This window comes from Lissotriton helveticus, chromosome 4_1 (genome assembly GCF_964261635.1).
Source record: "Lissotriton helveticus chromosome 4_1, aLisHel1.1, whole genome shotgun sequence".
Taxonomy (NCBI): Eukaryota; Metazoa; Chordata; class Amphibia; order Caudata; family Salamandridae; genus Lissotriton; species Lissotriton helveticus.
Window position 1 is genome coordinate 427,415,691 of NC_136063.1, and position 21,942 is coordinate 427,437,632.

A 21,942-nucleotide genomic window follows, 5' to 3' on the forward strand; every position below is an offset into this window, starting at 1 on the left:
AGGCTGGGGCGAGCATTGCGGAGATATCTCCACTAAAGGCAGGTGGTCTCTCCAGGAATTATCTCTCCACATCAACTGTCTGGAGTGGTTGGCAGGGTCTTTTGCGACACGGACTCTCCCACCCAAACAAGTTACTTGTTGCCTCCTTCTCAGGATGGTCAACATTTCGGCTGTGAGATACACCAACAAGTTGGGAGGTACAAGGTCGTCCCTGATGGTGGAGATAGCCAAAGATTTTTGGCATTATTGCCTGAGTCATCAAATATCCGTGATAGCAGAGTACATTCCGGGTCAATCCAATGCCGTCACAGACTGGAACTGCAGGTACCAGATGGACTACAGCGACTGGCAACTCCACCTGCATCTGTTCCAATGGATACAGGCTGTGTGGGGCCCTTGAGCGATAGACCTGTTCACCTCCTAGTTGAACCGCCAGTTACAGGTGTTCTTCAGTTGGAGGCCAGATCTATTAGCTAGGGCAATGGAGGCTTTTTCCCAGGACTGGTCAATGACTCTGAATTATGTGTTTCCTCTGTTCATTCTCATTCCCAGGTTGACAACCCAGATCACTCGGCAAGTTGCGAAGATAGTCTTGGTGACCTCTCTGTGGAAATCCCAGACTTGGTTTACAATTCTGTTGGAAATGACCTGCAATTGTCCCTGACCCCTCCCTTGGTCTCAGATGATGCTCCAGGGCCCTCACAACGATACTGTTGGGGCAGTTGTACCTGATGGCATGGAGGCTTTCAGGCAACAGTGGGAAATGCCAGGCATTTCGGAGATGGCTTCAAAATTCATACAACATGCCTGGGCTACCTTTACCAGGAAAAGATATTCCTCAGCTTGGTTATGGTGGGTACACTGGTGCTTGGAACAGCTGGCTTATCTTACAGATCAGTAAATCATTTTCGATCTGCCATATCTGCAGGTCATACCCAAGTGGATGGGAAACCGGTAGGTATGCATCCTGTGGTGTGTAAATTACTTAAAGGCATCAGGGCGGCTAACCCTCCCAAAGAAAATTATTCCTATTTATGGGATGTATCTTTGTTCCTAGCTCTCTTTGACAGATGGCTGGATAATTATGCGTAATTCAATGTTTGAAGGCTTACAAGGAATGTAGTCGATCTTTAGGACCTGGGGGATCTACACAATCGTTAACTGCTTTGCAGAAACATTTGAAACCAATTTCCTCTGCCACAATTGCTGGATGGTTAAAATCAGCCATGACGGTAGCTGGTATTGACATGCAGGTTTTTGGAGCTCATTCTGTTCGAGGGGCAATGGCCTCAAAATCTTTTATATTGGGTGTAACCGTTCAGGATATTATGAACTCAGCTGATTGTCCGTCCGAGTCTACAGTTAAACAATTTTATTATAAACCAATAGGTAATATTACTATTGTGGTATTTGATGAGTGTTAAACTAGCAATAATCGGAGCTTCTGGTTATGAAATAGAATATATAATTTGCTAGCATTCATGCCAAGAATTTTAAATTTTATTAAGGACACGGAGACGAGGATTATCCCGCCCAATTTGTATTATAATTGTTATACCTCAACCCACCCGTCTGTATTTTGCATTGGTTATATGGATATTAAGAGTTCCTCTTTTCCTTTTCTTCAGAAATTTGAATGATTCTGTCCTGTTCTAGTCAAGGGTGACTCATTGTGTTCCAGTTACTGGAGGAGCAGTGTACCTATTGGTTGGCCATCGGAAATGGCCCTGGTTGATGTTCTTTGTTTACACAGTTTGATTAAAGACTGTTTGGAGCAAAGAAAGAAGCTCTTATATGGTCTGCTGAGATATGATTGGTGGTTGGTGGCAAAGCATCATGGGAAATGTAGTTTGTAAGGTTAAACATTTATCATTGGCTGCTGTGTTTTTTGGCAGTAAAGAAAGAGAAGCAATAATCCTCGCCTCCCTGTCCTTAATAGAATTTAAAATTCTTTGCCTGAATGCTAGAAAATGTTATATTCACCACTAATCCTTTTGGGTTCCAGAGTAGTGTGCTACTTGCCGAAACAGCGCTTCAACGCCTTGTTGGGGGTAGTAAGCGCTATATAAATGCAATTGCAATACAATACAACTAGTCTGTTACTGCGAAAACACGGATGCAGTATGTTATGATGAATTGTCCAATTACCACAGGACAACAATTCGGAATAAAAATAAGATTTACAGATGAAGCACAACCTGGAATCAGATCACTTCTAGGAGACAGCAGCAACTGACTCAAATCGAGTGTAGTCAGCCTTACACTCTAAATAAGAACACAAACAGGTGAAGTTCCATCATAACACATCCTTTCCCTTTGTATAAAAAAAAACCAAATACAGATAACACAAATGTCTAATGCAATAAAACAGCGACACATGTCTTGCAACAAATCTTTAATAGTAACACGCCCCAGGCTGAAGACCTTTCACATTCTCACATTATCCAGCAAATAAGAGGGTGGCTTCCAGATTCTAACATCACCCTTTACTGTGAATCCACACCCATTTTCCGGTAACTCCCCCGTCTCTCAGACTGATGGTCCGGCACTAAATTTAGATTCCCAGAGCCATTTAGCCAGCATGAACATGGATTCAGAACATCCTTCATCATTTTCACTCTTAACACACTCCACGCCTCTCTGATACAAATCTACTCAATGCAAATTCCACCTTTCATCACCTTCAATGACCACAAAATATGTTACTACCCTCTCTAGACAGCTAGGTGTGTTGAAAAATATTTAGTTATGATTTTTCTTGTACTTTATATCTTGATTCATTCCAGTGCTGTTACGAAATAAAATCCCATCCATTAGTGAGATAACTGCATGGTGGTGTTCTATTTTGTTCAGACACAATAGATTAATTCTTGCTTTGTCTATCTGTTTTTAAATTGCTCTCCACTGTGACATTACCTTATTGTACCATGGCTGCAAATCTGGCCAAACGTGCAGATCCCTTCCCAGCACCCCTCGCAGACAAGATCTTGATCAAAGGTTTATGATCTGTCTTCAAAACAAATCTCATGCCCACAAATACACTCAAAAATATTCTCCACCCCAGGCCGCATCTAGAGCTTCCTGCTCAATCACGGAATAGTTCCTCTCGGCCTGTGTGAGAGTCCACGAAGCGAAAGCCAGAGTCTTCTCAATATAATTTTGATTTTGTGACAAAACTACTCCAATCACAGTATTACTAGCATCCACAGTTAAAAATGACTTACATTTGTTATGTAATGATACTAGGATACCTGAATTACAATTTTCATCTTTCATATTTTCAGAAGACATTTGTTGTTCCTCTTCCCATGTATACTTGTTGCCTTTGCGTAAAAGTTTCCTTAATTTCAGTTTTATGCGCAAAACCTTTTACAAATTTAGAATAATATTCTATGAGACCTAAAAAGGATCTCAGCTGGTCTTTATCTTTGGGACAAGGTGCAGACTTTATCACCTCTAATAAGCTGCATTTGGGCACTATTCCTCCTCTAGAAATAGAATAACCCAAATATTCCACATGCTCAGTTAAAAATTTGCACTTGTCTCTTTTCACTGTCAAACCCACCTCCTCAAGCTTCCACAACACTTGTCTTAAAATAGCGTTTTGCTGTTCCACTGTTTTCCCTGAGACCAAAATGTTGCCTTGAAAATAGACAACACCTCTTAGTCCTTCAAAAATGCTTGCCATCATTCTCTGAAACACACTCGCCTCCTACACTAAGCCGAACAGCATGGGAGTACATTGGTACGTACCCTCAGAAGTGATGAAGGCGGTCAATGCTTTGGAATCTGGGTGCAATTTGATATGGTGATAAGCACTCCTCAGAACTATCTTAGAGAAGTACTTCCCACCGATTGCAAAAGCTCATTGCTATTCGGCAAAGGAAATATGTCTGTCACTATGTCTCGATTAAGTGATCTCAAGTCAATGCAAAATCTCAGGCGGCCATCAGACTTTTGCATTATGACCACCGGAGAAATCCATGACAAGGCTTCTACTGGTTTTATAACTCCTTCTGCATGTTGTGTAACAAATCTTTGAGACCATCTCTCACCGATAACAGCCTTCTTCTGAGTTTATGTTGCACAGGGAAAGCCTCACACTTAAGAACAATTTTTTGGGTATATCCCGTCACACACCCTAGTCTGTTTTCAAAAACCATGTGCGCTTCCCATAATATGTCCTTCAGATGGACATCGTCTCCACCACCATGATATGACAAGGTGACCTGGGCCTAATTACAATATTAAGGTCATGTTGATGCATCTAACCAAGTATGGGTGGGCCTTTTTTAGCAATATAAACATTTCCCTCTGTACTCCTTGTCCCAAAACATATGGAATCGGACATAAATCCCACAATGTCTATGGATTGACCTTGAAAACCAACAGGATTGATATCTTTGGCTTCCAAAGAGACATTTACCCACAAGGCCTTGAATAATAATTCTGGAATGATGGTAAACATGGACCCTGAATAGACCATGAGTTCTACCTCCTGCTCACACACATTAAATACAGCTGCTGGTCTCATTAATCTCTTTGCATCCTTGCCACCTTCTGGAACTATTCTATTCACAGACTCATCCACCACTAATATTCTCTCTCTGCCCATTTGTTCATCAACACACTGCTGCACCACATTAATTTCAGGTGTAGTCTTATCCACTGTATAACCTTGCCTATATATGTGTGCATAGTGACCCTTAAGGCCACACTTCCTGCAAACCTGATCTAAGGCAAAACATCGCTTTCAGTCAGCTGTATGGTACCGACTCCCATACTGCATACATTCTCTTCCTTTGCTTCTTGAAACTGCGCCAAACATTCCCTTTGTGCTTTTCTTTGACACTACGTTGACTTCCCCATCTTCTTCCTTGAAAGCACATTCTAAACTGGCAACTTCCACGTTATATTTCTCTCTCCTCCCAGCTCTTTGAAACACTTTTGGGATTCTTCGATTACTTTAGCCATATCCACAGCTTCCTTTAATGAAGGATCTTTGGCAGCCCAAAGTCTCTCCTGAATTTCCTCTTCTGACATTGCACAATTAATCAGTCCCCAATTAGTTCCTCAGTCATTACTCCGAAACGACATTTCACTGATAGTTCACGCAACCTAGCAACAAACTCATCTACTGATTCATTATCCGCCTGAGGTTGTGTATCAAATTTGTATCTTGCCATTACTAGATTGAGCTTCTTGGTGAACCTAGTTTCCAATCTTTTTATAGCTTCTTTATAGACATCATCCATAGGCTGACCATTAGGACTAAGGGCTACAAGTAGATATTTAAAAATATGTTGGCCTTCACTACCTAAAGCACTAAGCAACAATGCCTTCTTCCTTGCTGGTAAAAAACTATGACCATCCAAAGCAGTGATACAGTTTTCCAAAATGTCCACCCAATCCTCCCATGCTATTGTTGGTGTGCCAGGATGAGCTAAAAACCCACACTACTGGACAATCTCCATACACTAAACGTTATGCCCTAAGGGACAACTTCACTATAAACACCTCAATCACTTACTCCCCTGGGCACCAGCATTTTTGGCAATATTTACAACATCTTCATTGGCACTCCTCCCCACTGCACGAGATCATATTTTAGCACCAGCTATACTTTACATATATGTATTGTAAATAAATATTCCAAACACTACTGGAAATACTTTACTTGCTGGTCCAAAAAACAAAATTTGAGTCCAATTATCAATTATCTATTCCCCAGGGCATTAGAAATATAGTTTTTGAAACGTGTAGGACAAATCACATCAATTATAACTTTATTGTCACTGCGACCCACGGGCAACCGCCTCACTAGCGTTTTTTCTGTAATTGCACTGTGAGCCTCCACGTCACAGTAGTCAGCGCACTAGCTCCTGAGACACGTGTCACACATCCCATGATGAGGACACGCCCCTTCCAGGAACTAGATATAACCTACCATGGAAACCGGTACAGTTACCGTCGGGATCCAGGCCAGCTCACAACAGGTTTGATTGGTGGGAATACATCCTTGACCAAGTAAGTTCTTTGGCTCCTTAGTGATTTCGCAGCAAAGGCATATGTTCTGTACTTTTTCCCCGTTTACTCTTTGCATTTTAATTTACCGCCCGAAGTGTGTGACTACAGGAGGGTCCCCCTGGCTGGATTTGTCAGTCTTTTTAATCAAGGTTGAAGTAAGGTATTTTTCGTGTTTTTGATTAACTCTTTTTTCCTTCCACATTGGTCAGCCCTCTGTCTATCAAGCTCATTATTAACGCTGGCATGAGCAGGATCCAAGTTATGCGCTCATCACTTATAACCCTGGCATACCTCACTGAAAAATAAGTCATTTGTATGTGGGTTATAAGGCAACTAGCATTAGCGCGGCAATTCATGTTCACTTGGCAATGATCACTTAATGAAAGCTGAACATTGTAGACGGACCAAACAGGTCTCTGGTGCATTTTTGTAACCATGCACGGTACCCAACAGTATGTTTATCATGCATGCCAGTACTTGTCACCATGCATGATTATTTGATCACCGCTGCAGTAAAGCGCTCAAATTTTAACCACGGCTCTTTTCAACTCATGAGTACCTACTGAGTACACAACAAAAGCACAGCATGCAAGAATGAGAAGTCACATGATTTGTGCATTTATGTGTTACATGTTCTGTGTGTCCTTTATGTTGTGTGTTTTTTCTTTTACAGATTACAACTTATAATTGGGTCCATAAGTACGATGCACCCACCACACTGTGTGTGTGCTGATACTACACTCACGTGGCTGCCTCCACTTTTTTCAGCCAATGCACTATTCACTCCATGGTCCTGATAAAAGTCTTATGATTAACGTTAGAGGCTGAAACATGTCGATGTCCACCTAAGGGATGTCGAAGTACATTTTTCACTTCACCATTTCCCGTCTGTATTTTTAATCATGTCCTAAGACCCCTTTTATTAAAGTTTTTTCACATGGGCACTTCTTAGAGACATTTTTATTTCTCACCTGCTGCTCACCAAGCACACACCTCACTACTCAAAAAAAAATGCTCTGCTGTAATCAGGCATTGTAGCACAGCTGGATTGCATTCGGCAGCCCAGCTGGAACCCCAGTGATGACGCATGCCACCAACTAGGCTGGTAGGTGAGGGGTCTTCTTATACATCCACTGGATGTTTGTCCTCTGTTTAAGGACAAACATCCACGTCGACACCCAGACCACACACCTTAGCCCGTGTGTAGGTACTTCACTTTTTTCACATGGCTGTTTTCACCTTTGCCACTCACTAGTCTCACTAACCCGGTCCTGAAGAAAGCCCTTCCATGCACTCTTTTACGGGCTGAAACATGTAGACCACATCACATAGTCAAATAAAGGTAATAATCTCCTGGTAGTTGCACCACATATTTTTAACCATATCCTAAGTCGTCAATAATAAATTCTACAGGCATGGATCCTCAGAGATATTTTTAATCAATTCACGACACATCACTTATTCACAACACACCATCTCCACTGTAAACAGGTGTTATAGCACAACTGGGGGGCAATCAGCCACCCGGTTGGGACCCCAATGATGAAGCATGACACCTACCAGGTTGGTGTGCGAGGGGTCTTTTAAGTACACTTAATGGGTCCGTGTACTTACCACAGTAAGTGATTGTAACACATACTTGTAGTGGGTTTGCCCACTTTGTTTAAGTCTAGTATTACATTGGGGATCAGGAGGTACCCCACTCCCTTGCTCTCTCCTTGTTTTCCCAGAGTTTTGAAATAATACATCACCCTTGCTGGCTGTGACCTATGCGAGCTAGCTGAGGAATTCTCAGGAGTGATGGTTTTATTTTATGTTTATTTATTAGTGAACTGCATGAAACATGCCGCGGTCGTGAAGTGTGTGGTACATTCAAAAATAAAGACAGTATTCAGCCTCTCGCGACTGATCTCGCAGTTGTGTGGTAATGTACTCATCTGCTTTTGGACATTACCTAGCCTCAGTATGGGGCACTTACCCGTATGTCAGCCACAATCCCACGCCCGCCGATGTGTCTGGCACACTCCAGTGGCACACTATAGACAAAAACGAGACTAACAGACACATGCTCTTGAAGTGCCCACTGATATTAGTCTGGGTCTTCTCAGATCCTCTTTGTGCCTTTGTTCTAGTTTTAAGTGATTCGAGCTCACTGGCCTATTTGAATCCTGCTTGGACACCCAATGGCCTAAGCAACAGATTGGCACTATTCGGAGCTGCTAGGCCTGGAACTGGCAAGCTTTCATTAGAAAAAAAACCTAACCCAGGTCTCCCTAGGCTACTGACACCTAGCTTCAACCCCTGCACTCCATGGGAAAGAACTAGAAAAAATGGTAGATGTGACAAGACACTCCCTTCTTTGTCTCGCAATCACAGGTTAATGCACTGAGGCTGGTTATTTGAGCCTGGTAAGGCTTACCTAATTCCTGAGTTGGCAGCTCTAGCCCCAAGGCCACATCTCCTCCCCAGGTATATCCCCAATGCTTCCTCCCCAGGTGCCTATGACATCTGCTGAACGAGAACTCGTCCATCAATGTAATACATGCATGAATCTGTGTGTGTTAAAACTCTTTCCAAGCTGTGTAGATCAACAGAGCACTGCAGAGCTTTTTTTATCTACAGCTTGGTTAGTTTTGGTGCTACCACCCTAGGTGAGTCACGCACTCTGTCTCAGACTCTGCACAGTTCACTCATCTGATCTCCGCAGCATGTGCTTTAACCATTATTAGGTCACTGCAATTACTCCAGTTAGTTTCCACAAGAGGCTTGTTATTTTTCCAAAATGCCAGGGGTTTGAATGAATGTTTTCTTTGTAACCAGAGAGAAACGTAGTTCAGTTACTGGTTGGCACAGTGGTGAACATCGGCATCTGTATTATAGTGCTAGGAGGCCCCAGCCTGCAACAGAAAGCACTGTGGATACATACATTGTTTTAAACTGAAATTGCATACACCATACAGTATTAGATAGGCTGGTGCAAAATGCAGAAACGGAGTGTTCATTATAAACCTAGTCTTAACTTTTCTTTTCAGGGGTTTTGTAGAAGTTTCAAGTTGTTTTCAGAGCTTCTCATTGCTCAAAAGAATGTAATTTCTGGCATTATCAATCTCTCTTTCCATGCACTTCATTGTTTGGATTTATCGTGAGAAAGTGTCAGTCATAGTCGTTTAAATGTCACTCATAATTACACTGAAATTATGAAAATGTCGCACATAGCAATCTGAAACCTTGGCAGCTATGCACTGACCACAGGACAACAATTCGGAATAAAAATCTGAATTTTCGTAGCAGATATTCAGGGGGAAAAAGAAACCAGAAAATGCAGTGAAGCACTCTTTCGTGTAACAGTATGCTTTAAGTTAGCATTCTAGTTTACTTAGGACTCGGCGACGAGAAACGTAAGGGGCGGGACGTCTCCCTTCGTAGGATGGCGGAAAGTTAGGACTGCGGCTATGTTTACACACTAAGAAGAGGTGCAGTGCGCCTGACCTTAACATGGCCACCTTTTCCGGAGACCTGTTTCAGGGAGCCTCACTGACGCCACTCTTTTACTGTGCGCAGGCGCTCTTCAGCTACCGTGGTTTAGCTTCCTGTCCCAAGGCGGGCGGAGTCTCCGGGACCACATGAAACGTGTTGCATTGTGGGGGCTCCTTCCTTTCTCTCTACCCGGCCATATTGGCGGTGCAGTACTGGTGAGTTGGAGCTCCGACTTCGGGATACCGTGATAAAGAGAGGGTGCGGCATGGTTTAGGGCGCACATGTAGTAAGCTGGGGAAGCTTTAATCTATCTGGTTTTGTCTCTTGCAGCGCTAAAGCATCTCCCGGCGTCAGGATGGTGGCCGCCAAGAAGACGGTGAGTGTCCGACGGGCCTCACGTGGAGCTAGCACGGGAGGGAAGCAGTCAAGGCAGTTTATAACTAGTGGTTAGCCTAGCGCTTCTTCCAAGGTCGGATTTTTTATGTGTAGTTCCTGTCCATCCAATTTGACAGTAGCTCACGGAGGCTGCACACAGCAGCCCTATGCCCCTTAAAGTTGCACTTAAGAATAGTCGGGTAAGATATATATTTTTTCTACAAATGTCAACTGTAAAATGGAAATGGGTCGAATGGGGTTCTGGCAGGTATAGAGTAATAAAGCTCGCACATTTTCTGCTTAAAACTGTTTGATAGAACAGCAGTGAGTACTATTCATTAGGTGCTTCCTGTACCCTAATGTTTTCCAGATCACTGTTGTCCCGTTCTCGTAGTGCACGTTTTTGTAGCCCAGTTAAGTGGATTGGTTAGTTTTAGAACTGACACCTGCAACCTACCTGTCAAAACAGGTCTTGTTTTTTTTGTCTGAATGTACCCAGTCTCTTAAAATATACTCCGTTTTTTTTTTATTCAGTCCAACTAGAATGGGACTAGCTTGACCACGTCAGATTGCACATTTGCAACTTTGACATCAGTGCTATGGTGTATGCTATACTACAGAATTGCTCCAATCGCCCCCGTTTCAGTTATCATATCATGCTGTGACTGGAGATCCGATTCTCTCAGGCTAGTGTTTTGTTTTAGTTCTGCTTTTCAACTTTTAGAACGTGTAACGTTGGGTTTCTAACGGTAAAAAGAAAACCCACTTGTCTGGCTATTCTCATACTACTGACACAACCTAATGTATGTGCATTGTCGGGATTATGCGAAACGGTGAGGACCAACATGAGACAAAATCATGTTGACACTAATGACAACCTCAGTGATAAGCCGGGTAAATGTGTAGAGTATATGGCACCCCATGTGTTTTTTATGTATTTAAACTATAGCGTTGTCTTTCAGAAAAAGTCCCTTGAGTCTATCAATTCGAGACTCCAACTGGTAATGAAAAGTGGCAAGTATGTGCTGGGATACAAACAAACGCTGAAAATGATTCGCCAGGGGAAAGCCAAACTGGTTATCCTTGCCAACAACTGCCCTGCTCTGAGGTGAGTTCCCTAGACTTCCGTTACCACTTTATATTTTGTATGGAGTTAATTGAAGGCAGTGTTGTGGAGAGCAGTTTTATTTGTATGTGAATTCAAGAATGCAAACTATTCTTGCAATAGTTAGTATGTTTGTCCACTATAATGCAACACTGGCTTGTTTGCGGTACTTGCATCACAAAATAATTGGCGATGTAGTGCAAATTATCTGGTGCACTAATGTCACCAGTTGCTTGTACAGAAAATAGGTATCTGCGTTTTACTATAACTGTTTCAGTTTGACTGAGTTGATTGTGCATATTTCCAGCAGTTCTTTAACTGTGCATACGTGAAAGACCGTTTAACAAGTGATTTGTAGTTAAATCTTGTCGACGTCCTTTGTTTTGTGTGTAATAAACCAATCCAAGTAGCTGAGCTGTCCTCTAGTAACATTGGCAAAGAATTGCTTAATCGTAAAAACGTTCCTGTACAGAAAAGTGCAGCTGACGATTTTATGTTCCATTTAGTCTGCGATAATGTAATTTGACCGCAATAGACGAGTACAATGGTCTCACAACTTTAGTGTTATGCTTGTGGTATTAAGTTTTTACTCCAGAACTTGTCCTTTTTCTTAGGCTGGAGTGCACAGATTTTTATGGTTGCTGTTCACTTTGGACCTTGTGGTGCTGTGCTCTTCTGGGTGTGGTATAACTTTGTTTTAAAAGTTTATTTTGTAGATTCATGGGAGGATGCAGTTCATTCTATTTAGTTAACACTTTACCAACTGTATGGTTATGGTGTCTTGTTGGATGATGGGGTTGTCAGTGGTTGTATTTGTGTTACGGTGGCGGACGGCGTGAAAGTGCTGTGGCAGCTGTTGGCCCATTCTGTTTTGTTACATTGGTGAGGGCATGATGCTGCTCGGTGTTTACAATGTGTTTTGGTATAGAGTGGTAAGTAGACTGTTGCTAGCTATGCACACCTGTGCAGCGTTGGAATATTGTGTTCTCGGTCTATTGCTGGGTTTTGGAACGCTTGTAGCGTGATTCAAGCCTGCAATGTTTTAGGCGAGGCCAAGCACCACTCATGACCTGTCAACGGAGTGAACGATAAACCTTTGAGTTAATCACCTCCCCTGTACCTGCCCCAGCCTCAGGGCCGAACTGGGAACCCAACGCACCCCGGGCACATTTTCAAACCAGCTCCCAGTAAGCCTCACTACTACAAAGGGGGGCATTTAGGGATTCTCCGCCCTAGACAATTTGGGAGAAAATGGTGCATGCAACTCACTTGTCATTCTGTTCAATTGTGTAAGCTTTCAAAGCATATTAAATGATTAACTTATTGTGCACCAGGATACAACAATCCTTGTTGAGGCTCAGTGATTCCCTTACAATCACCCCTCAACAGTACCTAATCTCCCCAGAACTCCTCTCGCATGTATTTTTTTTATAGCATCTACCCTACCAGTGTAGTGTCAAAGCACTTTACCTCGCACACTTACTGAGGATGATTCAGACACATGTAAATCAGTGTAGAAAATGTTACTTAAGGCAAAGGGGATATGATTCAGGATTCACATCTATACTGGTAGGCATGTTTCTTGGTCTGGACATGCACAAACTCTGCATTCAGAACATAATACAGTAGTTAGGGTTGACTTTAAGAATGTATGTATACTCCAACCTCTTGTAGCAACATGAAGTTAATGAAAGACTGGGGGAAACTTTCTAACCTGTATTATGCAGTTTTCATGCAGCTCTTTCAGTTCATAGCTCACTGTGCTCGAATACAATTGTAACTTCTGAACTGCACAGTAACCAAATGAGAAAAGCAGTAACGCACTGAGTTATGCCGATATAAAGTACTGTTTTTTTTATACATGCTACCTTAAGTCAAACCCGCCACCAGACAAAACTCCCATCTCTGCTGGCTATATAAGAACGTTGCAGTTATTTTAAAACTGATACAAAATCGGCCCCCATTAACAAAACCACCAGCCACCCTTCCAGCCTCTGGGGAAACGCCCGGTACGGTGCCTTGCCCAGCCCTTAGCCACTGAGCGTGTCACGGGGGGCCCTCGAGGGAGGCAGTAACTAGCGGGAGTTTGGGATTTGGTGACAATTGGAGATGAGGGAAGTTTGTAAGGAGTAACCTTTCAGAGTAGAATATAGGAGAGGAAGGAACTCGGAGGTTTTGTAAACAAAACATTGCCAATATCCAGAGTATTTTTTCCCCTGAAAGATTTGGATTTTGAGTAATCCCTCTCCTTACCAGACGTTTAGAAGCCATGTACAACATCTTTAGGAGCATACTTCATTAGACTCCTCTGCCAGGACCTGTCAGTGGCTTAAATGAGAGCCAAAGTCGCATAAAAGCTATGTGGTGCTTGACATCAGATAAGGCCGGCAGTTGGGAGACTGGAGGGCTGCCTACATCAACTGTTAAGCGTTAGGGCTTGTATTAAGAAGTTGTCAACAACTATGCTATCAAGTATCTAAAGTAAGAAAATTGATGCAGCCTTTTCTTTGTTATGAGCACTTACTATTTTTGGTCTCCCTTTAAGTATGAGACTCTTCGGATGCTTTAATAGGCTTCACTTGCTACACTAGAAGTACTTGCTCCAGTTATGTTGATGGAATGTCGGAAAATGTATACTCCACAAGGGCTATTTGGCCTCTTCACTCCCAAAATAGTTAACCATCATTCGTGAAGCTCATTCATGTGAGCTTTGCGCATGTGACTTGAAGTTTAAATCTCGTAAAAACGACCAATACATTTGTGTAACTGGATTTATTGAGTGGTAATTTGTCCCCGCAGTTTAACAGTAGTATTGCTGTATTTATGCAATGTAATTGCTTAATTTATGCGTTTGAGTGGTGCAAAGAGTGAAATGACAATACTTTTTTGCCGTAACATAATACATTATTTCTACAGGAAGTCTGAGATCGAGTATTATGCCATGTTGGCAAAGACTGGTGTGCATCACTACAGTGGGAACAACATTGAACTGGGCACAGCTTGTGGAAAATACTACAGAGTATGCACATTGGCAATCATTGATCCAGGTAAGTTACCAACATCCCACTTTACTGTAGGCTATAAAGCGTGTTCGAGACAGTTTTAATGCTGCTGAAAGGCACTTTTACTTTAATACATGTTAATTTTCTAGCATCCTTTTAATTCTTTGGGGATGCTCTTGATGGATTTGTAAATTGTTGTGGTTCTGTGATTGGTTTTTACCTAGTCTTTATCTGTCACATAAGATGTATTCATTGGAGGTCTATAAATGAGCCTTTACGTTAACAATCCTGAGATTTCATACTTATTCCCTCCCTCCAGGGAGGACTACTGGCAGAAAACGAGTAGAACGTGTGTGTGTATATGTGTGTACAGCTCTGGTCAGTACTTGGTGGCACGGTCCTCGATAACCTCTCAAAATCAGATTAACAAAAATGTGGTCCTTTCTTTAAAATTGAACTGCGAATATATTCTCGCTGGCTTGATCTGTAGTGATCAGGTCCAGGCTAGACATTCGCTATATTAAAACTTTGCATTGCGTTCTCAGGGCTGTTTTTTCATCTGGTTCTGATTATGCATTTGCAAGTGACAATGTTTCTTTGCAGTAATTGTATTTCGCAAATGCTGCCAGATTTGTTTGGTGGTAACGTTTTCATTGAATGTTAGATTTACTAATGTTTGAATCATAACTTTTTTTGTTGTAAATTTCAGCTACCTGTTAATATAATATTTATTGCAAGTGGTTTCCTACTCACGCGTTTTTTTAACATTTATTTTTGGGCCAGTTAAAAACGTAAACCTATTTTTATAGCGCACGTTCTGCAAATGTATGTAATTGCAGCACTAAAATATAGGTTTCCTCTACTTCCAGTAGTGGTTATTAGGACAGTTCATGTAGAGGCTAGTTACTAAAACTTGAGCCATTTTGCATTCTTATTTAGTTTTGCTTGAACACCTATCAGGACATTTAAGGATGTAACCGTGTAGTTAATACATTTTGTTGGCTACCTATGTCTGTTGACTGCTGATTTGTGATGCAATTTAGTTGGAGCGTATTTGAAAGGAACAATTCAGCATTATAAATTCTGTTAGGTTTCATCCAATAAAGCCCCATCCTTGAAACCTTTTAATGTTAATGTGGATGGTTCATGTTTTCATACCTTATACAAATATGTATGCTTGATGCCCAGACAATTTTTCCCAAACCTAAACCCTTGTTTGAAGATTTATGAGCAGTTTGAGACTTGTTTTAATCTCCTTAATGGATTTTAACGTGTGGTGAATTTCCTGTAAACGCTTTAGTTTCTCCCTTCGTGTTTTTCGACTCATTAGGGGCTATGCACTTTTGACAAATCATTCTTTGCGCACATACAGTATCTTGAATTATTTAAGAGAATGGGGATAACGTACTGGGCTCTGCATTGTATACTTGCTATAAAAGGGATTTATAGAATAGTGTATTTCAATATGAACTTTTCTGACAAAAGCATTAATGTTTGGTTTTTTTAAAGTGAGTACCTTAATGTGACAGTAGTAACCGAAATCTTTTTATTTTCATTATTGCAGGTGATTCCGATATCATTAGAAGCATGCCAGAGCAGACTGGCGAGAAGTAAAATCTGTGCGACTTTTGTTCTAAATAAAACTGGTTTCACAAAACTTGCTCTTAAATGGCTTTATTGTTATCAGACTTGTTTGGGTTGGTGCAAATGAATACGTTTGGAGCTGTTTGCGACACATTGAGGAACTTTCCCATTCCTGCCACTAAAAGCGTGGCTAACTTGAACATTTCTTGTCAAAACAATGCTGCTAAAAAAGATGGAATGGTTCAAGTTGCCAGTGAGTAACTCACTTACTGATGATTTAATTGTGCTCAGACTGTAAACTACCACTATTGAAATAACAGGCAAGCTTTAAAATTGAGCATGAATGTTAGCTAGTTTTTAAGCCAGGCGAGCCTTTTCCGTGGAAGCACTTTGGTTTATTGTTACAAACACTGGAAACCTTGGGCAGTGAAACGAAACCAGACCAGTGTACTTGACTTGAGCTTACTGAATTATTGTGAGATACAATGCTGCTGCCCTTTTACTACTCCCACCAATTTGCAGTTATAATGACCGTCTTTTCACTTTTGATTGAGTTGACTATTCGCACCACCAATATTTTTCAGCATATTTTCAGCATAAATGTATGCAAGTGTATTCTACCTCACTGCAGACGCTTTTGGTGTAGCATCAGATAATAGATTGACACGTTTGACTTTTTCATTAATTGGTCTGTGGCGCTTGTTTTGTTTCTCTGTTCCATCGCTTAGTGGGTGGGGTGAGCTGTAGAGTCTCAGTACAAATACAAAATTTGCCATCTTGTCTGCCACCCAAACTTTCTCATTGTCACGTTGCTTTCAATTGCCCAGGGTGATCTGGTTCTTTTTCATGTCCCCAATCAATTGAACTCTACTTTGCCTGCGCTTGTTTAATATTGCAGGGTATTTTCTGAATTGGTGTCGGTTTTCCCAGCAACATAAACTTGCAAAAATCTGTAGTGCGTCGGTATGCTCGAATTTGTTCATGTTGAGAAGTTGTTTGCAGCAGTTATGGGTGTAGTATAAGTAATACAGAAGTGGGCATCAGTTATTTAATGCAGGACTTGAAGTTCAGCATTTTCTATATTTGAGTATTACCAAAGGTGTGAGTGATGTGATGGTGCAGATGGGGAATAGCAAGCAGCAGCATGACTTGTTCTCACTTCTACTGTATCTTATCCCCCTTCTGCAGGGCTCTGGCAGTAAATGAGGATGGTGCAAGTGGAAGAGTGAACATTTTACAATTGACAGTTGTATAAGCTGCTTACGACCGGTTTGATTCACCAACTTAGTGGTTTGGTTATTGCCCTACATCCTTAATTTATGGTTCGTTAGTTTCATGGATTTAGTGGCTTGAATTCTCCAGTTAAACACAGATATGGCTGGTTTTAAGAGAAGTACTTTATGATGTGGTTTACATGCAATGCACCTGCGGTTTTCGGGCACACATTTTATATGTAAAGTTCGATCCTCTTCAGTATCTTTTAGCAAGAAAATGTATAAAGGATTGAGTAATGATTGCCATACACGAACTTTAAAAAAAATTAGGTGATGCGTGTCTCAGTAGATGGCCGTTGCATATACCTGGAGGATCTCAGTCAGGGTGGTTATCTTCAATATTAATTCCTAAGCTCCCAGTTGGGGGCAGGAACACTTTCTGTTTAAAGATGGAGCTAAAATATCGGGCTCCAGATGGTCGTCCTTGGATTGCTGATGTATTATGGGCTCTGGCACGGCCCTTGAGAAATGTCCTCATGTCTTGTGTTATAACAAATGGTGGACTTGGGTGACTGGTTGGCCTACATAGTCAAATACCCTGACTCACACAAGTTCTCTTGTCATGTTCAGATCATGCCCCCGAATAGATTTGATGGTGGGCACTCCGGAGATGGACATGACGCATAGTATTGAGCATGGGCCCTATAGTGCACTCTGACCATGTGATGGTGATATGGGATGGAGACCGGCTGTGTTATACAACTCCTGTACGTTTGATAAATCCCTACTTCAAGATTGATTCATCTAATGGTCTCTGAGGAACACTTAACAATATTTTATTGAAACTGACACTGCCGATGTAGCCCGAAGTACTCTTTGGAATGATTTATAGCAGTTATTGGGGATCAATGTATAATTGAGATGACCAAGCAATGCAAATTCACCTATATGGGGTCCCTGGAACTGGGATTGCGTGAAGTAAAGAGGAGCATCAGAGTTCAGGTTTTCTGAGGGCCTCGAGAGCTCATGAGAATGCACCATTGGTTTTTATAAAAATGCAAATTAGTTTTATTCTCTCCTGGCTTTGAGGCTGAGACAAACTGGCTACAGGAAAACTTCCTTATTGCGTAATGAAGGCATCTTACTGAAAAGGGGAGGCTGATAAAATGGGTGCATTCCAAAAGTACATTTCTCTACTGGGCTGACTGAGTAAATGTGAAAGGTGGAGGCATTTTTTAGCACTGCCTGACTCCTCAAATTGACAGGGAGTCTCTGAGGCCTAAGAAGTAGCACTAAGTGTTTGCAACTGCTTTTATTTCTCACTTTATTTGTATACAATGCAGCCACTCACTATTTAACATAACATTTCCACTGGCTGTTGATAGTGGGCACTGTAACATAACTGCAATAACTTATTGTTAATGTCATGTCTTTATTAGCGGCATCAGAAATCGCCTGTTCTAAGAAAATTAGACAACCTTTTATACAGATTGCAATCTCACGTGTATTAAACTATAAATCACTTCTCATTCAACAAGCTCTGTAAACAAACAATTGGGCTTTAACAATCACCCACTTAGCATATTATTACAATACTTACTGTACCTTTAGGTTGCCGCACATTTGAATAGATCCACGGAGCTCAGTTCACCTCTTACTTCAGAAGTCGTGAACTACAGCACTATCCGTTTGTCTCGCAAATCAGACCAGTGTTATCAGTTCTCTTTCACCAGTTGATGGAGCCATAATTCTGCAATTCTAAGAAACCAACTATTCCTGAGCCTAAGTCTTGTTTATTGCAAAACATTAGTCTGAAACAAGTCTCAGGGAAGAATCATACACAAATATACTTGTTCCCACTTCTAGCCCATGGTGTACCAAAAAGTGCTACATTCTCAGACAAGGGTACTGGTCAGTGGTGCTGGAACAGTTTTAGCGAGTGGGTACTGGCTATGGACATCTAGTAACTCGAGTGTCTTAATTGTACTCTCAATGCTGCTGATTGGTGTTTTGCGATATATGTGCTTTGCTTTGTATATTAAGCACTATATATGTATGTGTTGGAAATACTCTGCTATACTATGGCCGCCTCCTTTAACTCGTAACCCAGCAAAGGTGTCACTAATTAAAACTACTATCCTACCCTAAACATGCAGTCAGAAAAAGGGATGATAAACGGAGATCTGTGCGAAAAGAACAAACCGCTCTGTCATGCAAGTTTACTTGTCATGAAACACTGTCTTTAAACTAACTGCTTCAGTGCTAATAGATAAAGGTCTCTCCATTGTTTTTCCTCCAATTTCTACGATTTATAGGATGCTGCTGCATCACCCGCACCATTACTTCCCACATCCCTGGTCCTGAGAGAAAATTGTGTCCAGCCTCCACTGTGATTTGTATTTTTTTTATCCAATATTGTTGTGAGGATAATCCCATTTGGGGACTACCTTTAAAAGAACTGGGATAGCGAAGCTCTCACCCCCCCCCCCCCCCCCCCCCATTGCTCCCCGGATCGTGGCAAAGGGTCTGACTGATTATCTCGAGACTCAACAAATTGCACATTTATTTTTATCACTGGCATATCTGGTTGAATACCAACTCATGTTAATGCCCTTATGATGCTGCATCTACTAGGTAATTTAATTGTTTTTTTAGTGTTTTATTCTTCTGTTGAGTGGTGTGTGTACACATGATAATAGAAGGTAAGAAGGAGAATATACATAGTCTATTTACATCTTAATCTATAGGAATAGATTGGTTGACTTGCCCAAAAGTCCTGAAGAGGCCTGAAGTAGAAAAAAGGCTGAAACGCGTCGACTGTATATGATAAGGCATCAACATAAGAAAATTGAGAAAATATGTCGTTATATGATTTGGGAGCCTGATATATTTTAGAGGGAGAAAAAGAATTTACCCTTTGAGCTCCTATATACGCTTTTCGTTGATGACCATATACAAAGGGAATGCTGTGATATACTTACAAGTCAACGTCCTTCTATTTGAAATAATTGTGGGCTGTTTAGACCAGCATAATTGGTTATTTATGAATTATTTGTGTTTATTGTATAAATTGTGTATTTGGTTTGTATATATGTTCGAAAAAATATGAGGTACTAAAAAGAAAAGGAAAAAAATAAGCTAAAAAATAAACAGCTTTAATATTTCTCCTACGAGTGATTTATGTAGCTTTAAATATATATAGGATAACAAGAGTCTTTGATCCAATTGAGATTTATTTGGTCTCGCGGAGCGAGAATTCAAGCGGCGAAAACATCATGAAACCACCAGCTTTTTGCTGGCGTTTTCATGGCGTTTTCATGCAGTTCATGTGAACCACGTGTTCAAACATGAGCGCGCATCAGCCTCCCTCCATTTGCCGCACAGCACATCAAAGGGCTTCGCCCAGCGTGCGCTCTGCGGCTTCTCCTCCCCTAATTAGTCATTTTCGCCGCTCCCCTGCCCGCCGTCTCGCATTTCTCCTCCCTCCCCCCCCCCCCCCCTTCTCTGCCTTCCTTTCCCGGCGCACGCATTTTATTTTAATTTTTTTACAAGCATTTCTCCTCCCTCCTCCCCCTCTACAAGACATGCACGTCACAGAGAAACACGTGCATGCACAAGAGCACACTTTTAGCTCATTGGCAACATTTTTTGTCCGCCCGCTTGCACTTGTTGTGTTTCTCTTTCATCAGGCCATGCACTTTGGGACCTTTAACAATATCTACACAGCCTGCGGCCAGCTGACGTTCACTACTGAACTCTCGGAATTTTGAACCAACGAATCAATGAGCAGTCAGTAGCTCTCGCACCAAGACTAAACCACTTTATGAACATAATTTTTTATAAATTAAAATCGCTAAACGCCGGCAGCCCATTTCCACACTCTGCCGTCTCACGCCTGAGGGCACTGCTTGGCTTTGCCTAGTCATCCTTCCCACCCTCTCACAGCACAGCGCAGTCTACAAGCACCCGAGATTCTCCATTCGAGCGCAGCGCCCCACCCACCAAGACGCATGTTTACATTTAACGAATACCCCAACCAGTGAAGTGGAACGGCTCAACACGGGCGGCATTGCGATACGTGCAGTTACACCAAGAAGCAAAACAAGCATTGGCATAGCCAATAGGTCTCGCTTGTAGGACCTTATAAGTATTTAGTTACAAGGATATTGTGCTGCAAAACAAAATACTTATAAGGTCCCACAAGCGAGACCTATTGGCTATGCCAATGCTTGTTTCTTTATGACCATGATTATAGGCTAAGAAAGGACAATTAGTGGTGTCCTTTCGACAACTAAGTATTAAAGTTCACCATAGGCATTGTTTTTGTTTTAAGTTGCATCTACTGGCATCAGTCTCCTCCTATGAGCCTTACTAGCTGCCGTGCAGTAAGCAAAAAGGTGATAAAAGGACTGTTTGAATTAATCTCAGCCACCCGTGACCGCTCGGGCCAAATTTCAGCGCATTGTTTTTTTGCTCACTGTATCCCCAGATAGACCAGCCATATATAAATCCGCCTTGGTGCTGCTCCACTAGGAACATTCCACAACGAAGTGCCAGGCTAAGCCCAGTCTGGACAGAAACCCAAGAGCCACTAAATAGTTCTTAATTGGTTGGGTATTTTCAGTGAGTTATAGCTTGAAGTCCGTAATACAGTAAGCATAGGACACCCTTATTTCATATTTCAAGAAGTCTTTATTCGATTATTCATCATAAGACATGCTAACATGCAGTAATATAACACAATTTATACAAAGTTAGCTATATATTAAGAAAATAATTTAGTGAAAAGTTAAAAACACAATCTAACAGAATTAAATCACTTCTATTTGACTTCATTTACAGGAATAGGACACCCATTTGGGCATACCGGTCACACTTTGGGCGTTGGCTACAACAAACGGTGATTGAAGGAATATTTAAATTAATCTCACTGAGTGCACTAACATTTGGGTTTGCATTACAGTTAGAAAGTGCTCTCTATTCCTGCCACACGTGTTGGAGGCAATTTTAACCTCTGTCCTAGCCCCAAAGCTTCTCAACACTACCAGTGAATAAAAAGTCTGGGCAGACTTGTATGCAACTGCCAACTTCCTGCGCATCTTGGATATCATTAACGGCAACATCACATTGGTGCAACTTGCTGACATGGCACACATGC

At 41.6% G+C, this 21,942-nt stretch overlaps 1 protein-coding gene and 1 non-coding gene across 2 annotated transcripts; both read left to right on the forward strand.

The window, feature by feature from the left end:
- Positions 1–9,607: 9,607 nt before the first annotated feature.
- RPL30 (ribosomal protein L30) lies at positions 9,608–15,647 on the forward strand. The gene is made up of 5 exons (XM_078686982.1): positions 9,608–9,719; positions 9,835–9,880; positions 10,842–10,987; positions 13,901–14,031; positions 15,551–15,647. The coding sequence occupies exons 2-5, from the start codon at positions 9,860–9,862 to the stop codon at positions 15,598–15,600; spliced, it is 348 nt and encodes a 115-aa protein (XP_078543108.1). The 5' UTR covers positions 9,608–9,719; positions 9,835–9,859; the 3' UTR covers positions 15,601–15,647.
- Positions 14,444–14,578, forward strand: LOC144829880 (small nucleolar RNA SNORA72). Its single transcript, XR_013610866.1, has one exon. It is a non-coding gene; the product is annotated as a small nucleolar RNA SNORA72 (small nucleolar RNA).
- Positions 15,648–21,942: the final 6,295 nt, after the last annotated feature.

Bases quoted from the DNA above. Each gene is read 5' to 3' on its own strand.
- RPL30 (XM_078686982.1), top strand. From the start codon at position 9,860: ATGGTGGCCGCCAAGAAGACG. The intron at 10,988-13,900 runs GTGAGTTCCCTA...TTATTTCTACAG, and splicing joins AACAACTGCCCTGCTCTGAG to GAAGTCTGAGATCGAGTATT. The intron at 14,032-15,550 runs GTAAGTTACCAA...TCATTATTGCAG, and splicing joins ATTGGCAATCATTGATCCAG to GTGATTCCGATATCATTAGA.